This window comes from Lonchura striata, chromosome 2, assembly GCF_046129695.1.
Source record: "Lonchura striata isolate bLonStr1 chromosome 2, bLonStr1.mat, whole genome shotgun sequence".
In the NCBI taxonomy this organism is placed as follows: Eukaryota; Metazoa; Chordata; class Aves; order Passeriformes; family Estrildidae; genus Lonchura; species Lonchura striata.
The window spans coordinates 33,056,964-33,077,201 of NC_134604.1; the positions used below are offsets into that span (position 1 = coordinate 33,056,964).

The window sequence follows — 20,238 nt, forward strand, 5'->3', positions numbered from 1 at the left end:
CTGACATGTTTTATAGATTCTTAGATATTCAGATGAAAACCTTAAGTATTTGATATGCCCCATGATTGTTCATTAATAAAGACTGCACATCAGAGTGAATCAGGGAAGGTGAGAATTTAATATGACAGATGTTGCTATGCAAGATAGAGCCTGGAGAAAATGAGCACAGGGTGTATTCTGTAGAGAGATCAGCACTTGCTCATGCAAACGAAAATGCTTCTGCGATTACAAAAGACAGTCTCACAGAAATAATTTTTTCTACACACAATTACAAAGTTTATGTCTTCTCTTGGTGGACAGTTGTATGTCTGAGAAGCAGATATCCTAAGAGCTGTTATGTTGCCAGAGGTTGAAGCTTGTCCTGATACAGAAGTCCAAGGAGAAGTTCTCTTCACCAGCCTGAATTCAGTCCCTGAAATCCCTCTCTGTTTCACCAGTTGCAGCCTACAATAAGATTAGGTCCTATGGAGTGGTAATTCACAAAGAAAGTAGCCATTCAGCCAAATAAAAAAGCCATTTCAGCTTCTAATTAGAAATTGGCTTTTAATCAGAATGCCCGACTCCTTAAAATTAACTTCAGGTCTGAATTCTTAATTGGGCTGTCAATTTCTTTGCTCTTTCTGCACATTACCTTGAACTTTCTAGTTACCGTAGCAACTGTTCCTAATTTCTTTATATCAAAATGAACTATTTAATTTCAGACCTTGCTGGATCTCTCTGTATTTCTCACAGGATGGTTCCCTGACCCATCAAAACACTTAAAAACACACAAAGCTCTGACTTCAACCACAGTCAATTACATGCTTAAATGTAAGCATGTGATTAAGTGCTTTGGTAAACAGGGTTGGGCTTGAACAGAGGTAAATGCTGCTCTGGAGCACAGCCACAGATGAGAAGGAATGACTGTTACTGAGAGTTGGCAAGACACTGGTAATGATTCATTCAGATCAGCTCTAAGGATGTTCTAACACATTCCAGCCTATTTCATTCTGATTTGGAAGCCATTCAAATATATTTCAAATCTTTTTAAAATAAATTTCAATCACATACATTCTGGTTTAGAACAGAAGCCCTGCAGCACTGCTAGTCCAGAATTAGTTACACAGTTACCTGGTGGGGAGAGAGCTGCATTTGAAGGCTGGACAGTATTACTCCTGCCCCAAAGATGTGTTGATGTGTTTTTCATTCAGGACACAAAATTTTCCTCTAAAGCCTACAGATTCTGTAAGATCTATAAAAAACAGTAACTTGAGGGGTCTTCTCATGACATAACTAGGCTATTTCCTAGATTTCTGTTTTAACAGAACAGCAATCAAAACTTCTACTCGTGTCACTGTAAATGTCGCTAAAATAAAATCAAGTGGAAATATTTTACTTGGATGGCAAATTTGAATACCCACATTTATTTTCATTTTGACTTTTAAAAGGAAATGGACCGATCAAACCTAGATGATTAAAAAATGAAACATATGGCAAGTTAGAGGGGAAAAGAAAAGGACCTGTTGTGAAGTATTTTTGAGTACAACAGCAGGGCTGTCTGCAGCTTGCTGTACTGTCTAGTAAGGTTTGCTAAGAATAACCTGCTTAGCTGATTTTTCATTGTAGCAACTTGATGGCAGCCATCAGTTACCAGTAAATGCACTGTTTTAAGGAACATACATAATTATGGCCTTTATTTGGATTAATAAAGACAGAAAAACTCTTATAGGAAAAACCCACTACAATTAATTTAAATTAAACATGTAAACACAGGCTGTCAGCCAAAGCCTAGGGAACTCTGTGGAAACTTTTGAGTTCACTGAATTGCAAGAACAATAGCATACATCTTATTTGTTCAAAAAACTTCCACCAAAATAACTATCAAAAATAGTCTATTACTTTATTGGAATCTCATCATTATATATAGAGAAGCTTGACACACAAACAGAAAAAACTTTCTGAAAGTTTGCATTTCTCATTTCTCCAGCTATGTCTGGGGAGGAATAAGGCTTTGCAGAGCTTACAAGTACTTTTAGCAGTGGTGCCTCTAAAAAAAGAACAGTGATGTAAAGCTCCTGAATAAGGTGCTGCTGAATTGAGGACCCAGAAGCTGCTTCTAATTTCTGTCAACACCATGATACTTTATGGAGACTAGGCCTTTTATTTGGCTACTTTTGCAAAGCTATGTTCAACTCTGGAGTGCCAAAACTTAAAGTGTAATAGCTGTCAGTAAGTATTTTGGTCCTCAAAACATTTGCTAAGTGGCAACAAATAGTCAAATTCAAACATTTTTTGTAGTTTTGTAGAGGAAGCTTGATCCAGGGCTCCAGGAATCATTTAATTTTCAAAAGACAATGCTGTCCCATGAAAACAGCCATCAGGGCAGCGTTTTCATGCTGGCCTTCTGTAGTCTGTGAGAATGCCTTGAATGCATGGATGTTTCACACAGTTTTATTGCATTAGTGGACACCAGAAGGGTATGAAACTTAGAAACATATGGAAACAGGACTGACAACTACTAGCTCTAGACATGAAAGACTGAAAAAGCACCTGCTGATGGCAGCACTGAGGGTAATGGAACATGAGATTGGACGGCTGGAGTTTAGAGGCAGACAGAGGACTCACAACATGGACACACACCAACCATACCTTCACTGGTTCCTTTGCCTTTCCTGTCAGGTAACTCTAACCCTGTGCCCCCCGAAGGATATAAGGAGACGTCCGTTGGCACTGGCCAACTGCTGGCTGTGTCTTCCGTGATCTCATACATCTGCCCTTCCATCGGCTGCAGGTGCCAGTTTAGGCCAAACAGGTGCATGGCTGTGGTGAGCAATGAGAAAAGTCATCTTTTTCTGTTTGGGAGAGTTTCAGAACTACAGGGACACTCTCTTTCTAAACCCTCACTCCAGTGCCTTATCAGTGGTCATTGCTTTAGGACAAGAATGGGATCAATGTAATTAGACAGCCCCTGCTGCTTCTACCATACCAGCTTCCTAAGTCTTTCCACCCACTTAAACTCAATTTAGATGACCTGCAACAATCCACTCTGCTTCTTCCAGCAGAACCACTCCTGACTCATGATCTGAGTAACCAGATCATAGATTAGGATAACCAGGCACAGTGTTTCACAAAGCTCCCAAGGCTGGGGTGACAATGCGGTGAACACAGAAATACAAGGAAGCATTATTTCTTAACAGACCAATAAATCCTAGGGAGCTGCACTCCGGTTTGTTTTGCCATATTCACAAGTGTATTATATAGGTCCTCTTTTTTTTTTTTTTTTACCCATGAATTATACACAAAAGCCCTTACAGACATCTCTGACAGCTTTTCCTGGTTCAGACCAAGCCAAAACTGAGGCAATTCAAGAACCATCTTTCACACACTTTGTGCTCTGCATCACAAATGTGAGTGACTATGTCTGAGCATTCCTTCATACAACTCAGCCTCTTCTATTCAGATCAAAGACATATCCTTGAGAGCTGAAAACAAGCAGCACCATTTAGATTTGTGTGATAGCAGGGCAAAGCTCTCTGTAGGTTTCTGGGCCATGCAAAGTCATCCAGGGCACATGTCTATTTCAAGGCACTGCATAAAGACAAGTGAAGTTAAGGAAAAAGTCTACTTAAAAAGCAAATACATGCATGAGGAGTGTGGAAATCATATGCTTATACAACTAATACTTTCCCCTTCCAAATATAAAGCAAAAGAATGTGGCTTGTGGCTTACCATATCAGTTCTTCCATCCCCAACATAAACATTTCATACTCAATCAGTATCCAGCCTAGCTTCAGGCTCTACACAGCTAAATGATCTGATATTTGTTACATTTGGAATGACATTTCTTTTTTAAGGGAAAGCCTTGATATTTTACACTATAATTTCTCCAAGAAACCATACAATGGTTCTAACATCACAGCCATTTAGTATAAAAAAAAAAAAAAAAAAAAAACAGTGAAGAAACAGAGCATTTCCATGACCTATAACTCTATTTTTATTTACAAACATATACCTGAGATTGGCAGCCATTATTAGGGACAAGTGATTAGTTTATTTAAACCTGTGCATCAGAAACAATCTTCACAAGAGGACTGAAAATTAATCTGAGTAGCTCTCCGAAGACAGCATGTTTAGGCAATTTAGCAAAATATGTGATATTTTCCACTTCACTCTCAATTAGGTCAGCTATCATTTACTAACATAAACAAGGTTGTCTTTGCACAACTACAACATCACAAAACATGAGTGCAAAATTCTTTTTTTTACCATATAAATGGGGACTGTGTTTGTTAACAATTTCATCCATTAGGAAAGAAAATATGCTCCTTAAACTCCCACACAGCAAGGAAAGTCTCCCAAGGACCTGTTCAACACTCATTTTTAAACAGGTGTATATACCACGAGGGAATGTTACCAACACTACTGGTAATTTAACCAGGGTACTTGAGGAAGAGGAACAAGTCTTTTCATCTAAAAGGGATATATTTACTCAACAGAGAAACTGCGCAAGGGAGGAGAGGAAATCAGACCATGAACAAGGAATCTGCATCAAGCATTTGGCATCGCTATGCTTGCATAATATCTTTGTGTTTATACAGCCCTCATCATCAGAGTGCCTGGGCACTTCATAGCTATTAACCTCATCAGGTAGGAATCTGCTTTTTTCTAGTACACAAAAAAGGAAAGGAGAACTACAGCAGATTAAAGGACTAACTCAGTTCACTTGTTTGGGCATTAAAATGCAATTGTGTGTTAATTCACTTAACTTACTGTATGCTTAGAGGGCTGCAAACTCTAAGAAGCATTTTGTGCAGCTCTCTGCCAGCAGTTTTGTTGTAAGCTCAGTACTGGATGCTATCTTATAATTCCATCCAGGCTGGACATTTCCAAGGACCAGAATGTCACCCAGGTGCCACAGAAGAGTTACAGATCTCAAGGGATTAGATACTCTGAGCACACAAGTTCCTATGTTAAACATGGGATATTTGTAGTTACATGGATGTTTGTAGTTCCAAGCAGAATGGAAACTGTACTCTTCACTCCTCGAAACTCAGGCATTCCTAGACAGCAGTCAGGCCTAAGTTCTGCTGGCACTAAGTGCTTAACACCATCTCCATCTCTCAGACATCTTCATGTTAGAATGTCTTGCATGAGCTCACAGTGGGCATCCCCGGTCTAGGCAGGAACTGAACCAGTGGTTTGCTTTCTTTGTAACACCATTTCACTTGCTCTGTCCTTTGGACATCATAGCTTAAGTGCCACAAAGATTTTTAGGAACACATTGCAAGGCCATTGTTTCCCCAAAAGGTCATTGCTGCTTCTCCTCTCCTTGGGAGGAATTTTTTATTGTAGATCCTTATTAATTGCACACAAATAAATGTGAAAAACTCGACATTGTTTTGGATGCAGTGGGAAAACTATGAACATTTCTTCCAGGCATTAAAATTGATTGAAAATACATGAGAGGAAATGTCTTAACAAGTGATCATCTTGCTTCAGTGTAACAACAGAACTGACACTCTGGAAGATGCTACAGCTTTTCTGCACATTATCCATCCACTTGAGCAAGGGGATCAACCATTCCATGTCATCACTCAATTCTCAATGCTTGAAAAGTGTCTTACAATGTCCCAAAATAGAAAATATGACAAAATTATCTGTAACACAGATATTGTGTTATTACACAGTAGTTAAAAGACTTGTATTAATGTTAACTTTTGTCCTTTGCTAGTAGATTTTATCTAAATCAAAAAGCTTCTTGTGTACATTGATCTCATTATCACACAGATCACAGAATCACAGAATGGTTTGGTTTGGAATGGACCTTAAAGACCATCTACTTTCAACCCCACCAACATAGGCAGGAACACCTTCCACTAGACTGTTGCTTGAAGGTTGCTCAAAGTCCCATTCAACCTGGCCTTGAACACTTCCAGGGATGAGACATCCACAGCTTCTCTGGGCAACCTGTGCCAGTGCCTCATCAGCCTGATAATAAAAATTCATTATATCTAATCTAAATCTATTCTCTTTTTATTTAACACCATTATGGCCTTGTCCTGTCACTACCAACCTTAGTAAAACATATCTCTACATCTTTCTTAAAAGCTTCCTTTAAAGTATTCAAAGGCTGTAAGAAAGTCTCCAATGATAAGCCATGAGAATGAGAACTATGCACACTATGCACGTAAAAGTTTGTGCATCCAGCTGTAAACCAGAATTATTTGAATATCATTTGGATTATCAAGTGGCTTAAAAATTCAGAAAACAGTGTAAAAGCTCATAGCTACTTCTGTATTCAGAATTTCTGATTTGATGTTTCTAAGCACAAAATAAAAGCCTATAAATATCCCCATTCATATGGCAAACAGACATCATGCAACTTCTGCTATAGGCAGGCAACAACCACAAAAGTCAACCTGAAACAAGAACAAACAGGCTGATTTACTTTGGAAACACACTCTCATAGCAGGTATGTTATGAGGATGTCACCTGAATAAGTGATTTCATTACTATATTCCAAATACCAGCAGCGTCTGATTGGCAACCTGGTGGAAGATTAATTTCTTCACTTGCTCTGCCACACTGGTGCTAAAAAGTTACGTAGTAATAGCAGTGGATATTTTGGGTCTTCACATCTCAATGGGATGCGTAAAGCTGTTGTTGCACACAGTTGTGTTTAAAGGTTTTAGGAAGCAGCCTTGTTCTGTGCTACATTGATGCAAACTTCTTTCTCACATTAAAAAAAAAAAAAAAAAAAAAACACCAAAGGACCATAAACATGGAAAAGTCCTGTAACCATGTATGAGAAGCATTATCATTTATTTTTAAGTGGTAATGTTCCTAAAAGGGAGGTAAAGCTGTAAAAAATAGTTTGAGATTCCTGATGTTCTTAGTCTCTGGGTCAATGGAACCCACTGTGGACATTTCTTCTGGCTTTTTTTTCGCCCCCTGCTTAGCTAGATACAAGATGCTGTTGACAGAGTAAATGCCCTCCTAAAAGCCCCTATGTCCTTCTCCCTCTCCAACATGATGCTCAATAGATTTTCAGATATTGAAGGCTCCCCATGTATTAAAAGAGCACTCTGCAATTAACAATCATTAAAGTGTACACTTTTGTAAAATACCATGTAGCTTTCACTGCCTAGGAAGCTCCATGAGAGGCTCTTTGCAGAAACTTTGGTTATATTCCCCATGGAGAAGAAAACCCTCTTGTCTCCCTTCTCCTGGAATGAAAACAATACTTAGGGGAAACCCCCCATGCTCTCTGGGCTGTTTCACTACCACCAACTTAGGTGATATAAAGGCATCTGGGGCCTCTGGCCCATTATGCTCATGTTTTGACTTTAAAGCTTTGACTTGCATGACCTTTCCCCCTGTGGCTAAGTGCTAGCAAAATGTGCCCTAAAACTTGCTGAATGGCTAACAGAATTTTCTGTGGCAGACTAAATCCCCTTATCCTCTGTCTTAAGTCACCTGTGGTTGCCTTCTTGGTGGAAAAAAAAAAAAAAAATGGACATCAAACTCCAGTTCCTTCAGGGTTTTATTACTTTGCAGAGTTCAGCATTTCAACCATACCAGTGTGATATGGCTGTTCTTTTGCTGGATTCAGATTCACTTTAGCAAAGAAAGTTTGCTGCAAACAGTTTAGCATCATCTGAGTTTAATCATGCAAATAAATCAAAGATGGAACCAAGTATTCAGGATCATGATTCTTCTGATTTTAACATCTTATCTCTTCCTATACTGAATTATTCCTACTCCATAGCTAGTTGTGGATGCAATGATCAGCATCAGCAGATGCTGTTAAGCCAAATAAAGAGGAACATTCTTTCCAAGTTTCTTTTGAATACACTCAGGCTTTTGAGTATCTTTGTGTTATTCTCACTTGCTTATGAGACAGCAAAACACTAAAGTCAAAACAACTTACTCAGCGGAGCAGAGAACAAAGGATGTGATACAACATTTAGAATGAAAAAGGACAAACAAAGATAATAATTCACATGGTCAACAAAATGCACATCTCTTAGGACAGGTTGATGGAGCGAAGGAGTTAGCAGAGAGAAGCAGACGATTGTGATAGATCACAGGGAGAAGAAAAGACAAGTCATGCTTACTGAAGCATATGAGACCCCCAGAAACCACATCAGTCAGCAAAAATTGAAAAACAAACTGCTGGCCTTTTATTAGCTTGTTGCATTGCCCAAAGCAGCAAGCTAAGTGTAATAAATAACCAAACCAATCAATTACTATGTTTGGATTAAGGCTACAGTTGAAGCCACCAGGTGTTTCCATAGTGTCTGTTAAAAGCATCTCACAGCAGTGCTCAGGCTCTGCTGCTTCCTTCTCCCCTGCCCTCTCAGGGCTAAGTTCTGCAGGTACCACAGCTGGGCTGGTGATCCTCACCCAGACAAAGCTGCTACAGAAACAAAGGAAAGAATAAAATAACAACTTTTTTCCAGCTAACAACTGATCTTGCCCTGAACAATGAATAAAGAGTTTCTCAGAATCGAAGTTTAACAAAACACATTAATGATCTGTACCTGAGCCTGAGCTTACAGCAAGGGCAGGGGTAAAGGGCATAAAGGCAAGACAGAAATCTTTTGGGATTCTCATCTGAAAACCCCAGTCAGCTGCTTTGCACTAAGAATACTCCAGGTTTTGAATCCATATTTTTGTAAGAGCATATGCCCATATGTGTCAGTATATTTGCTTAAATAACACAGGGGAGGGCACAAGCTTTGGAAAAGTGAAGCTTCTCTGCACAGCCACCCCAGCTCAGCTGCACTGGCACTGGGCTCCATCTGGAGAAGTTTGGCTTTGCTACTCCACTGGTTTCTACAAGCACCCCACTGCACTGCTGACAGCTAAGCCTAAGCCAACACAAGCCAAAAGGCCACTCCTGGGAGGGAGAAGGGTTTTCCAAAGCCTCACTGTGCAGCATGGGGAAAAGGAGAAAATGGAAAAACACTGTGTGAGAAGGAGGAACAAATGAGAAGGACTGATGCCACAATGAACAAGAATAAAAATGGGAAAGGGGAAGGAGGTGAGAAAAATATGGAATGAGAGAAACTGATAAAAAGAAGGCTAGAATAGAGCAAAAATAAGTTTAAAAAGTATAAGGAATTTGGAATAGGAAAACCAGCTGAAGCTCGGTGGTTGAGAAGACATTTTTGCAGGTTGTTTCTTTGCTCTCCTCTATTTGTGTGGAAACAAGTATAAGATATGTGGTGGTTACATATTCCTCTTTAACCTTCATGTTTAGTCAGACCTACAATAACTTGCTCTCCAAAATGATACCTGAGCTTTGCTTTTTTTCTCCTAATTGAGAAAAAGCTGAATCTCACCACAGAATTACTCAGGGTTAATTTCAACTCAAGCAAATGTATTGCTTTCAGTCCTGTCACTGGAAGAAACTTGACTGTAATTATCTGGATAACTGTCTCTACACTGAAATCATATGATTTTTGTATAAGTGGTGGAATTGACTGTTGCAGAATAAACCATATTTTTGTGACATCCAGTGTTATGAAAAGGAGCCTTTCAGCATGAAATAATCACTGGTTTGTCAGTCTTCAATAAATCAAAGAAGATTAAGAAGAATGGGAACAGTAAAACAAACATTAAAGAAAGAAATCAAACTGCTTTTCTCTTACACGGTTCCATTTCAGTGCTGGCCAAGCTTCTGTAGCAGAACACACAACAGTCAAGGGCTGAAGTGGCTCTATGGCCCTACTGGTGTATCAAGAGGGCAAAAAGCTGGATGCAGCATATACTATCTGCTCTGATTGATTGTATGGTCAAGTCTGGGACTAGACAGATCCAAGCTGCTGTTCATCTAAGAGCATGGGGACACTTTTGAATGTTGTAGCGAGTTAATACCCAAAGAACAGGTTCACAGATCTGGAATTGAGATCTAGTATCCTGACTGAAGACCCCAGTGCTTTGTAATATCATGAATTCACACCATTCACATAGATACCCAGGTCACTCAGCCAGTCACCATGGGGCAAGGAAAGAGGGATTCCTGCAAGGCCACTTCTTTTGTGGATTTTGGCAGTTACTTTGTGACCAAAAACTCTGTACTGCACTCTGTGTCATTCCTAGTGTCTGAAATTATTTCCTATACATAAATGCTTTCCATCTGTGGCTTAAAACTCTCACTCAGGAAATGGAAAACCTGACTTCATAAATCATCTTTTGCCCGAATGAATGTGAATTTGCACACCAGGACAAGACTGCAGTCATGTGGGAACAGAGAATTCTGCATACCAGGCTCTCCACAACCCAGATGGATTAGAGCTGCTGTGCAGCTAGAAATGTAAAATTAACAGGTCACAAAGGAATGGAGCCCAAAAGGCAGCTTGATTACATGTTGTTTAAGTCAAGACTCTAAACCTGCAGCTGGGAGGTCCCATGGCTCTGCTTCCTGTCTGTTGATTTATTTGACACAAGACAATAGTTAAGAAAAATAAAAAAAGCACCAGGAGGGACATTTAGGGTAATGCTCACTATTGAAAATTCCCCATTTGCCTCCCCTCCTAACTGCTCAATGATCCACTTTCTATGAGAAAAAAGGGTTTTCAAGCCTCCATCACAGTTTGGGACTGAAGACACTTTGTTAGGCTGGGACGCAATTGCTTCATCTAAGAATTGGACAACCTGCATCCACCCATCTCAGGGTTAAGGGAGGAAGGATTTTGCTGATAAAATGGAGAGGTGTCTGTGTTGTGTTTGTTTGTGGGACATTTTTAGGACCTCAAATATCCTAAAATATGATGTAGGTGCTTTCACAGCCAGTTCAGTACTGACACATGCTATGGGATATATCTAGCAATTCCTGGGATTCTACCTTGCTGCCCGACTATTGCTTCACATTTAAACTATGCAAGTACCAAAAGTGGTTATTTTGGATATAATTCATGCCTTCTCCTTCCCTCAATCAGAATTACCACATGTAAAGGAGGAATACAAATGATAGAGAGCTTCCTACCTTTTAAAAATTTGCCAGCAAGGTGGCAACTACCTTTTTAGAAAACAAAGCATTGTGCTAATCACCTGAAATCCTGCCACAAATGCATTTACTTGCTTTGATTTGACACTAACTAGTTATTCTTTGACCCCTTCTGATTGAAGAGGAGCTGTATCCATGATTTCCACAATAGAAGCAGATGGTCTACCAAATAACATTAGCTTCTTCTCAGGAGAACACTTTATATTTTAATTTAATTCCCAATTGCTCTTAATAAGGAAGAAGAAAGGCTTCCAGCTGAAGCACCACATTTCTTTGAAACCTTCAAGGAAGTGACTAGAAAGGCATGTTTTAAAATGAAGCAGTTAAACTCAGTGTTTGTTCAATGCAAAGAGTCAGCACTTCCTATTCAATGTCTTCCTAATTGCCCCTGAGGATCAAAGTCTTTTGAATGATTCCCTGTCCATTCAAATCATTAATAGATGATCATTGGCCCCTCCAGTGCTACAGTAGCTTGTAATTTCTTGCAGGAAAGGGAAAATGCAGTTTTAAATAGGTATATTTAAATGTTATTATGCTTTTTTACAGGAGGATTTTTTTAGTGTTAACTTCTAGAAAAAATAGACATAAAAGTGGCATGGTTTATCTGAGGAGCTGACTGCCTAAATACCTTTGGTAATTTCCTTTACCATTTACACTAATTCCAAATAGAATAGGAAGTGGAAAGATGAACCTCAGCAGCATTTGGCTGCTATTAGCCAGCCTACTGCAACAAAGAAACTTATTTCAGCCTTCAAAGCTCTGGTAAAATTGGTGTTACACATGCTCAGGTCTTTCTCAGTAAAATAATATTTTGCCTTCTAGATATCCTGTCTGGCAGAGACCATATTAAAATAAGTATTATGGAGATATTTCTTCAAGATCAAAGTCAATTAAAAGATGGTCCCACTATACCTCTAAATGGAGTTATAATTTGTGTATATAATATTAGAAATAATGGTTTTCCCACTGGGGTACTCACTTCAATTAGAGAAATGAGGACAGGCAGTTCTACTAGAGGGCCTCTTATCCTACTTTGCATTTACTAAAATTCTGGGCTAGCCTGTTGTGGACAGTATAATTTTACAAACGCCCTTTCATTACACACATATAAACTGTAAAGCACTAATTAAAAATGGTGTAATTTACATAGGTAGATCCACACGCTCTCACATGCTTCCTTCCCTGTTATCTCAACTAGAGAACTTTCAAAAAACTTACCTTCCAAAAATAATACAATAATTTGTCTGAAGTCTAAAAAACACAGTTTGCTGGGCAGAAGTCATAAAATATATCCCTCTTCTTCTAAAACCCCAGCACAAAAGAGGTGGGATCAGAGTTTAAATGAAAAATCCCAGTTTAAGAATGAAGATCTAAATATTGCTGTAGAATTTGATGTGTGAGCTGATCTCTCAGATGGCTGCCTGTTCATCTGTCCTTCTGAACATGAACATGATTTTATTATAGTAAGACAAGTAAAAGTCTTTGAGACCACTGCTTGTGTTTTAATCCTAAAATCAGCTGAAAACTTCATTAGTGTTATTAGTCACTATGCACATTCTAAAAGCACCAGAGCCCCAGTTGGGCTGTGCTAGTTGATACAAGAAAAATTAACAAAATTACAATCTCAGAATCCCTTGATGTCCAAAGCACAGGTTTAACTTGAGCTTTACTTAGCCTAAGTAAATCTAGTGAATTCAAGGTGATGATGGAGGTGTTTAAAGTTCAGAACAAATGTACACATTTTGTAGATCTGGGCCAGAGTGCTCATCAGCATTATCAAAACTGAGCTCTAAAGCAGAATCAGCCTTGAGCCTGCTGGAAGAGACATGAAGAAATTTTAACTGTACCAGGAGTATTGTGCTGTTTTAGCTGCTTTGGATGACAAAAAATACAGGTATGTTTAAAGCAGGCTAGGAAAGCTTTAATTTCTTTTCTAGTTTTTCTTTACATATACTAGAAAAACAAACACTCTCTGAAGAGGGGAAAAAAAATCCCTTTTTTTTTTCCCTGTACAAGGGCTTGGCAAATGGGTACAAATGCATGGTCTGAGAAAGTCGATAAAGTGGGTGACACAGCACAATTAACAGCACAATAATTTTTGTTTCTGTCCAGAGACCATGAGCAAAATCCAGCACAATACTTTCAGGTGCTGTAAATCAAAATGAATGGTTCAGATCAGTGTAAAAAGCTCTATAACAAAACCTGATGATTTGTTCCCTTGGACTTAGAACTAAATCCAGCACATAGAATAAGGCAAGTGCTAGCAAGTGCAACCCACAGTGTTCTAGAAAGACCCATAGCCATCTTTGTATTTAATTTTACCTAAAAAGCAGTTGCTAAAAACCTGAAGTTTGCCAAGTCAAGCACTCAAAAATGAGCAAAGAACAGAATTAAGATTGCTTTTGTGATTTTACATCAACCCCTGTATGCATATGTACTCTGTAATAGCTTTTAATTCCCCTCATCACAGGCTATTTTTTTCCACTGGCCCAATGCTGAGCAGAACAATTGCACAGAAATTACCACTCAACCCTGGCAACTCCAGCATTGTAGCATGTTCAATTGCTTTCTAGGGATGCCATATGTGCAGTCTGCTTGGTAGCAGTAGGAGGGGGTTGGAAAGAGAAGGAACATTCGGCACAGAATTTTGCTACTGCACTCTAACTAGGTCCCTACTGAGCATGTGCAAACTCAGATTTTCTAGTTTTGTGGCAGCCAGCTCAGGGTGGATGAGAAGTGTGATAAAGTACACACCATTGCTTGTTCTACCTAATAAAAAAAAAGGTGTCACAATTCTCCATTACTTTAGTACTTCTGCAATATAAACAGAGAACAGTAGATCCAATCGCAGAATGTTGCCTAAATGAGTGCCGTTATCATCTGGTGCATCCAGATGCCGACTCTCACATCCATTTAGGCTATAGAATCACAGAATCATTAAAGTTGGAAAAAACCTCTAAGATCATCAAGTCCAACCACTAACCCAGCACTGACATGTCCACCATTAAACCACGTCTCCATCTGCCACATCCATGCGCCTTTTGAACACTTCTAAGCACAGAGATTTCACCATGAGCAGCCTGTTCCACTGCTTGACAACCCTTCCAATGAAGAAACCTTTTTTAATACCCAATCTAAACCTTCCCTGGTGTAACTTACACACGTTTCCCCTGGTCCTGTCACTGGCTGCCTGAGAGAAGAGGCTGAACCTCACCTGGCTACAATCGCCTTTCAAGGAGTTGTAGAGAGATATAAGGTCCACCTGAGCCTCATTTTCTTCAGGCTAAACAACCCCAGCTCCCTCAGCTGCTTCTCACCAGACTTGTGCTCCAGCCTTTCCCCACCTCTGCTGCCCATCTCTGAATATGCTCCATCCAGCACCTCAGTGTATTTCTTGTAGCGAGATGCCCAAACATTCCCTTGTGATAACTTAGGTCATGATAATTTGGGTTTATCATTAAATACAAATGTAACAAACTGCTTGCTCAGGGACACAGCACACTGCTTTGCCCCTGCATCCCCAAGACTAAGTTGATAGTAGTGAATAAAATGGTACTAAGCAGGGTAACTTGATAGTCTGTAACATTTATTTGTTGGAAAGAACTCTACCCACAGCACTGGTTCTGTCAGTCAACGCCTTCCAAATTCCTGTGCACTGTTCAGCTAGCAAAGACCAGAGATCATTCTTAATAGGTAGTTTGGGTCCGAGTACCTGTAAGATTTTAACAGCAGAGAAATGTACCCCTTCTGGACCAGCTGGGCACCTAGAACAGTCCCACGTACATGTTCCACACTCTGGAGTAGTCCATGATACACTCTGACTGGGGAAGGTATACTAAAATAAATAAATAGTTACTAACCATCAAGATTAATGCTGTTTGGAACATCATTATACTTTGATTGAAGGACTTAGTTTTGTTGTTTCTTTTTTTTTTTTTTAACCAAAAGCCTCAGGAAACTCTTCTGATGCTTGATTTCATTATAATTTCTTTCTTAACTGAAAGGGATTCTCTCCATTGATACTCCAATTAGATATTCTTTTGAAATACTCACGGCAAGCATAGCCATAATTTCTGCAAACTGCCTGGTTTTGCTTTGTAAAGAGTTTCTTTGCATAATGAAGGGATGCTGCAGTTGTACTGGGCAAGCAAGGTGAGATGCTGCTGCTGTTTCACATGCTAACATATCTAAAAACAGCCAACATATCCTGTTCTTGTAATCTGTCTAGGCAAGAGCTTCTGAGTGCAATAGGGACATGCTTGGAAGTTAAAGTATGATAAAATCAAATGGAGAGGAAGATAGGAAAAGCTGGAGATGATGGGAGAGTTTATAGACTAGCATCAAAACACAAAGATTCAACAACCTCTATCTATAGAGCACCAGAGCCTACTATCTCACAGGGAAGTACATAAGTAGTCCTTTCAGAGCTTTTAAGTTTCAGCATAAACAGTGGCTTGAGATCTTGACAAAGAGGAAAAGAGTGGATTGGACTTCTGTTCATTATTTTACAGGTCATCAGGATGTTACCTGAGCAGTATACTTAACAACAACACCTCACCCTATAAAGATGTCTATCTACTACATAGCTCAACTTTAACTACAGGTAAAAACCTCAGAGAATACATCGTTGCACACATTCAATAGAAACATATGACCTATCTGCAAAGCAGGCTTTGAAGCCGTATTTTCATTTATGCTAGAAAACTATGGGAGATAAACACTAAACTATAACCAAGGAGCATTTTTCACTGCCAGTGACATCCCTAATTGATATCACTCTATGACTAGTTACCCACAAAAACATTTGGTATTTAAAAACATTGAAAAAAAGCCCATTACAGGAAACAATTCTTTCTGTCTCCACTTAACTGCAATTAAATGACATTATTTTACACTAATTAGTATGAAATACAAACAAGGACTCAATGAGAACTCCTTCCAGAAGACATATAAAGATCCGTAAAACTGATTTTTGCAGCATCTGTGTGCAAAGGTCAATCTAAGTCGTGAAATAAAGCTTATAGCAGCACATCTGTGCTACTGTCATAAAGACAAGGCCAGAACTTCTGGAGTCAGCCTTCTGTTATTTTCTTTTCTGGGGGCTTAGAGCAACTATAAAACCTCACTAAAAGCAACTGATGAAAGCTTATATGTTGAGAGCCCATATCTGACCATTTAATAAAACCAGATGGAATTACAATAATCTCTCCTTGTATTAGAGATTCTTAATTTTACAGAAGGATCAGACACCTAAAGGGCCAACTAATGCATGGTTTCATGGCACACTGATGTAGACTCCCAGATCAGATGGAGGCCTCTGGATGCTTAACCACAACCCGCTTTTGACTGGTTAAATAATCAGTTATAGTGGTGGTCTACTTCTGAATGGAAGTCATTCTTCCAGTGATCCCACAATGATGAAAGAGGATCAGACTTTGACAAAAGAACCTCTTCAATCAGTGTCAAAATAAAACAATAAGTGGAAATAAAAAAAAGTAATATATAAAAGCCAGAACAATAGGGGAAAAGAGAGTAATCTATATAAATCTAAAGCCACAGAGAGAGGCAAAAAGAAGCTGAGGACATCAAGAAAAAAAATACATGTATTGAAAAAAACCCACAGAACAACAGAACTTTTTTTTTAAGTGCACTGAAACCTAGTAAAATGAGTAGCAATATTGATGGGGATAGGGAAATTGCTAATAATGTTGTAGCAAAGACTGAAGTTTTCAAAAAGAATTTTTGTTCTAGCTTTTGAAAATAACTACAATAATGCAATCATTTCACATGAAGTAAATTTTTTTCCAGTCCATTAATAACCAGGAATTATAATAAAGTACATCTATTTAAGGACAAACATTTTTAAATCTGCAGGGTCATTTAAATTGCACCCAGTAAAGAAGAAGGAAGACTCTGACTCACTAATTAATACTGAACCAGCTACCAAGAAATTAGAACAGGATTAATGTTCTACAAATATTTAAGAAGGGAAAAGGACAGGATGCAAGTCACTTGGTTTGGGTAGTCTGATATCTATTACAGACAAAATAACAGAAAGCACAGAACTGAACTGATAGAGAATAAATAAAGTGAATGTATGATATCTCAGGCCAACCATATTGCTTTTCTGAAAAACAGATCTTAAGCAGTTACTCATTCTTTGACAAGCATGCAGTTTAGTAAGACATTTGATTTAATTTGATGTGATTAAACAAGCAAGCATTTTTGAAGGGTATAAAGACATGCATACATATGTTTAAAAACTAACTGAAGGACATTTAAGCTATCATTGCTAGTGAATAACCATTACATGTTACAATTTCTTGTGAAGTTGAATAATTGACAGCTGGTCTGAAGTTATTCAACATTTGCATCAGTGTTACGTAAGTAAATATAAAATCATGGATCACTAACCATGTAGCTGACTCAAACACTTCAAGTGAGAAATACAATGATGAGGGCAGAACAGAAAAACAGAAGAGCAGGGCAGTAACTAAATTTGAAGGATTCAAACAAAAAGTGTCAATGGTCAGCCTATACACTTTGGATAATGGACTGCAAACTGTGTCCATGAGACAGGACACTGGCAACTGGAAAGCAAAGAGAGCAAATGACTTAAAGAGTAAGCACAAGAACATGCTGTACAGAATATCCTAATGTAAGTTTTACAGCCCAGAAAGACCTAATGAGATACTTACACGTATAAGCTGGGAAAAAGCTAGTTGAAGGAGGTATGTGACTTACCTATGCAAAATGGTAAATAGCTGGAGTTTGCTAGGCTTCAATGTGCAAAGAGGTCAGCCTGCACAATGTGACAGTTTATGGATTTTAACATAGTTAAAATTGAGAAAGCAGTTTTAAATGAAAATTATGGGAATCCTTAGGCTTCTTCCTGACTCCAATAAACACTGAATTAGTTGAGAGAAGATGTAAACTTGCCCAGTATATTTATCACTGTAGACTCTGAAGAAGTACTAACCACTTTGCAAAGCAGAATTTTTGCTGCCAAGTTCAGAACATACTATCATCACATGGAATACCTACATTTTTGTATTTCCCAGTTTCCACAGACTGGGCAAGTCTGGGAAAATAAGCAGGTCTGCAGTATCTTCTGCTCTACTTTTCCAGTAATATTTTCTTGCAGAAGTGTTTCTCCTTTGAGTCCAAAAAGGGATAAGAAGCTCATGAAGGGTCTAGAGAGTAAGTCCTATGAAGAGTGGCTGAGGGAGCTGGGGGTGTTTATCCTGGAGAAAAGGAGACTCAGATGTGGCCTTATGGCTCTTTACAGCCACCTGAAAGGAGCTTGTATCCAGGTGGGGGTCTGCTTCTTTACCCAGGCAATAAGTCACAGGACAAGAGGACACAGTCTTAAGCTGTGCCAGAGGAGGTGCAGGTTAGACAATAGAAGAATTTCTTCATGGAAAGGGTTGTTAAGCATTGGAATGGAGTGCCCATGAAGGTAGTGGAGTCACCATGCCTGGAGGTGCTCAAGAAACAACCTGACATGGCACTTTTTGCTGTAGTTTGACACTGTCATGTTCCACTGCAGGTGGACATGATCTTAGAGGTCTTTTCCAGCCTAAGTGATTCTGTAATTCTTTCAAAAGCGTATCCATAATTTCTCTAATTACAACACTTTTAAGTTCAGCTTACAAATCTTATTTAGATTGAAACAGTGAAATGTTCTTTAATGGAGTTTCTATGGCAAGGTTTTTAACACCCATCTAAATGAATTGATCTTCACAAGAATAAATTTAAAGTGGCATCTTGTACCTTTATCACCTTTATTTTAAAGCATACTAGTGGATAAATCATTTGTACTTCCTTCACTCTAAATTACAAAGCTAAGAGTAGCTGCTATCCAAACATACACTGGAAAGTTCAAAGTAAAAAAAAAAAGATGCACATAATCACCTAATAATACAAAGAGCTCTTGATGACTTTGTAGGTGATAGAAAATAAAATATCTACATTAGAATTCATACCACCATGTACTTAAAGCTGCAGCAAAAGACAACAAAACAGGCACAAATGTAAGACAATGTAACTGCGTTTTAATTTGCACAGAATCCTAAAATACTTTGGGTTGGAAGTGACCTTAAAAAAAGAAAACCATCTAGTTCCAACCACCTTGTCATGGGCAGGGACACCTTCCACTGGACTGGGTTGCTCAAAGCCCCATCCAACTTGGCCTTGACCTCTGAGGGATGGGACAGCCACATTTCTGGCAACCTGTACCAGTGCCTCACCATTCTCACAGTAAAAAATTTCTTCCCAGTGTCTATCTGAACCTACTGTCTTTTCGTTTAAGGCCATTGATTTAATTTTGTGTCTTTCTCATTTCCCTGATAATTAATCTCCATGTGTGCATGCATGTTGAGAGGGAGATGGGGCAATGCTAGTAAAGAGGTGGAGCTGAAGCATTTCAGTCACTATTTCATTGTGGATCTGGCCAGGGAAAGGGTATTTTGCCAGATTCCCTGAGGCAGCTTTCCTGAACTCACTGCTCCTCACCAGCCTCTTGTAAACCTTACCCACAGCAGCTGCCCTCACTGGTTCTCTAACACAGTGAAATGTGGCTGAGGTGAACACAGAGTCCTGTGACCTTCCCATCTCTTTGCTACAGAACAAAAAAAATGCATAAAGATTTCTGCAACTCCATGCATTTTTGAGTAGTCAGACAGAAGCTCAAGTTGATGGCATCTCTCCATGAGGTTGAGACTATTTTCATGCCTTAGCCTTTCTGAGAAAATCTGGGGCGCAACAATAAAGCAGATCATTCAAAACTGGATTGAAGGGTTAACATCTGTAATGACTTATATTTTATCTTCAGTCAGATCAATTTCCAGAACCAGGAATTTCTAAAAATATATGCAGATTTTTCCAGCTCCTGTTGCAGACACTGGGCCCAATGCCACTGACTCTGACTGCTTTTGAACCAGTGCTGAAGGAAATGGAGTTGCTGCAGTTTAAGAGGAGAATGTGCATGAGAAGAGTAAGGCCCACATTTCCTAAACGTCAGGGATCTGTCCTGCTTAGTGAGGGAGGCATTAACCCTCTTGCCCCACCAATATTTGTCTGCATTTGGTACAATAAGAGTCAGCTTTAATAGAAAAAACCAAAACCCCACATATTCAAGTTCTATAAAGGAGAAAAAAGGTAGTGCTGGCTCACGATGATAGCCCCTTCTCAACCAGTGTCCTGGAATGTTGTTTCACAAATATTTAAAATACACAAAATATATC

At 39.0% G+C, this 20,238-nt stretch overlaps 1 protein-coding gene across 14 annotated transcripts in view; it reads right to left on the minus strand.

Annotated features, from left to right (window-relative positions):
* The window catches only part of TENM4 (teneurin transmembrane protein 4), a 1,541,819-nt gene that overhangs the window by 178,711 nt on the left and 1,342,870 nt on the right, over positions 1–20,238 (minus strand). For all 14 annotated transcript variants that reach the window (XM_031505163.2, XM_077781310.1, XM_077781309.1 and 11 more), the window contains one exon: positions 2,629–2,799. In XM_031505163.2, coding sequence (XP_031361023.2) covers positions 2,629–2,799 — 171 coding nt within the window. The remainder of the gene's footprint in view (positions 1–2,628; positions 2,800–20,238) is intronic.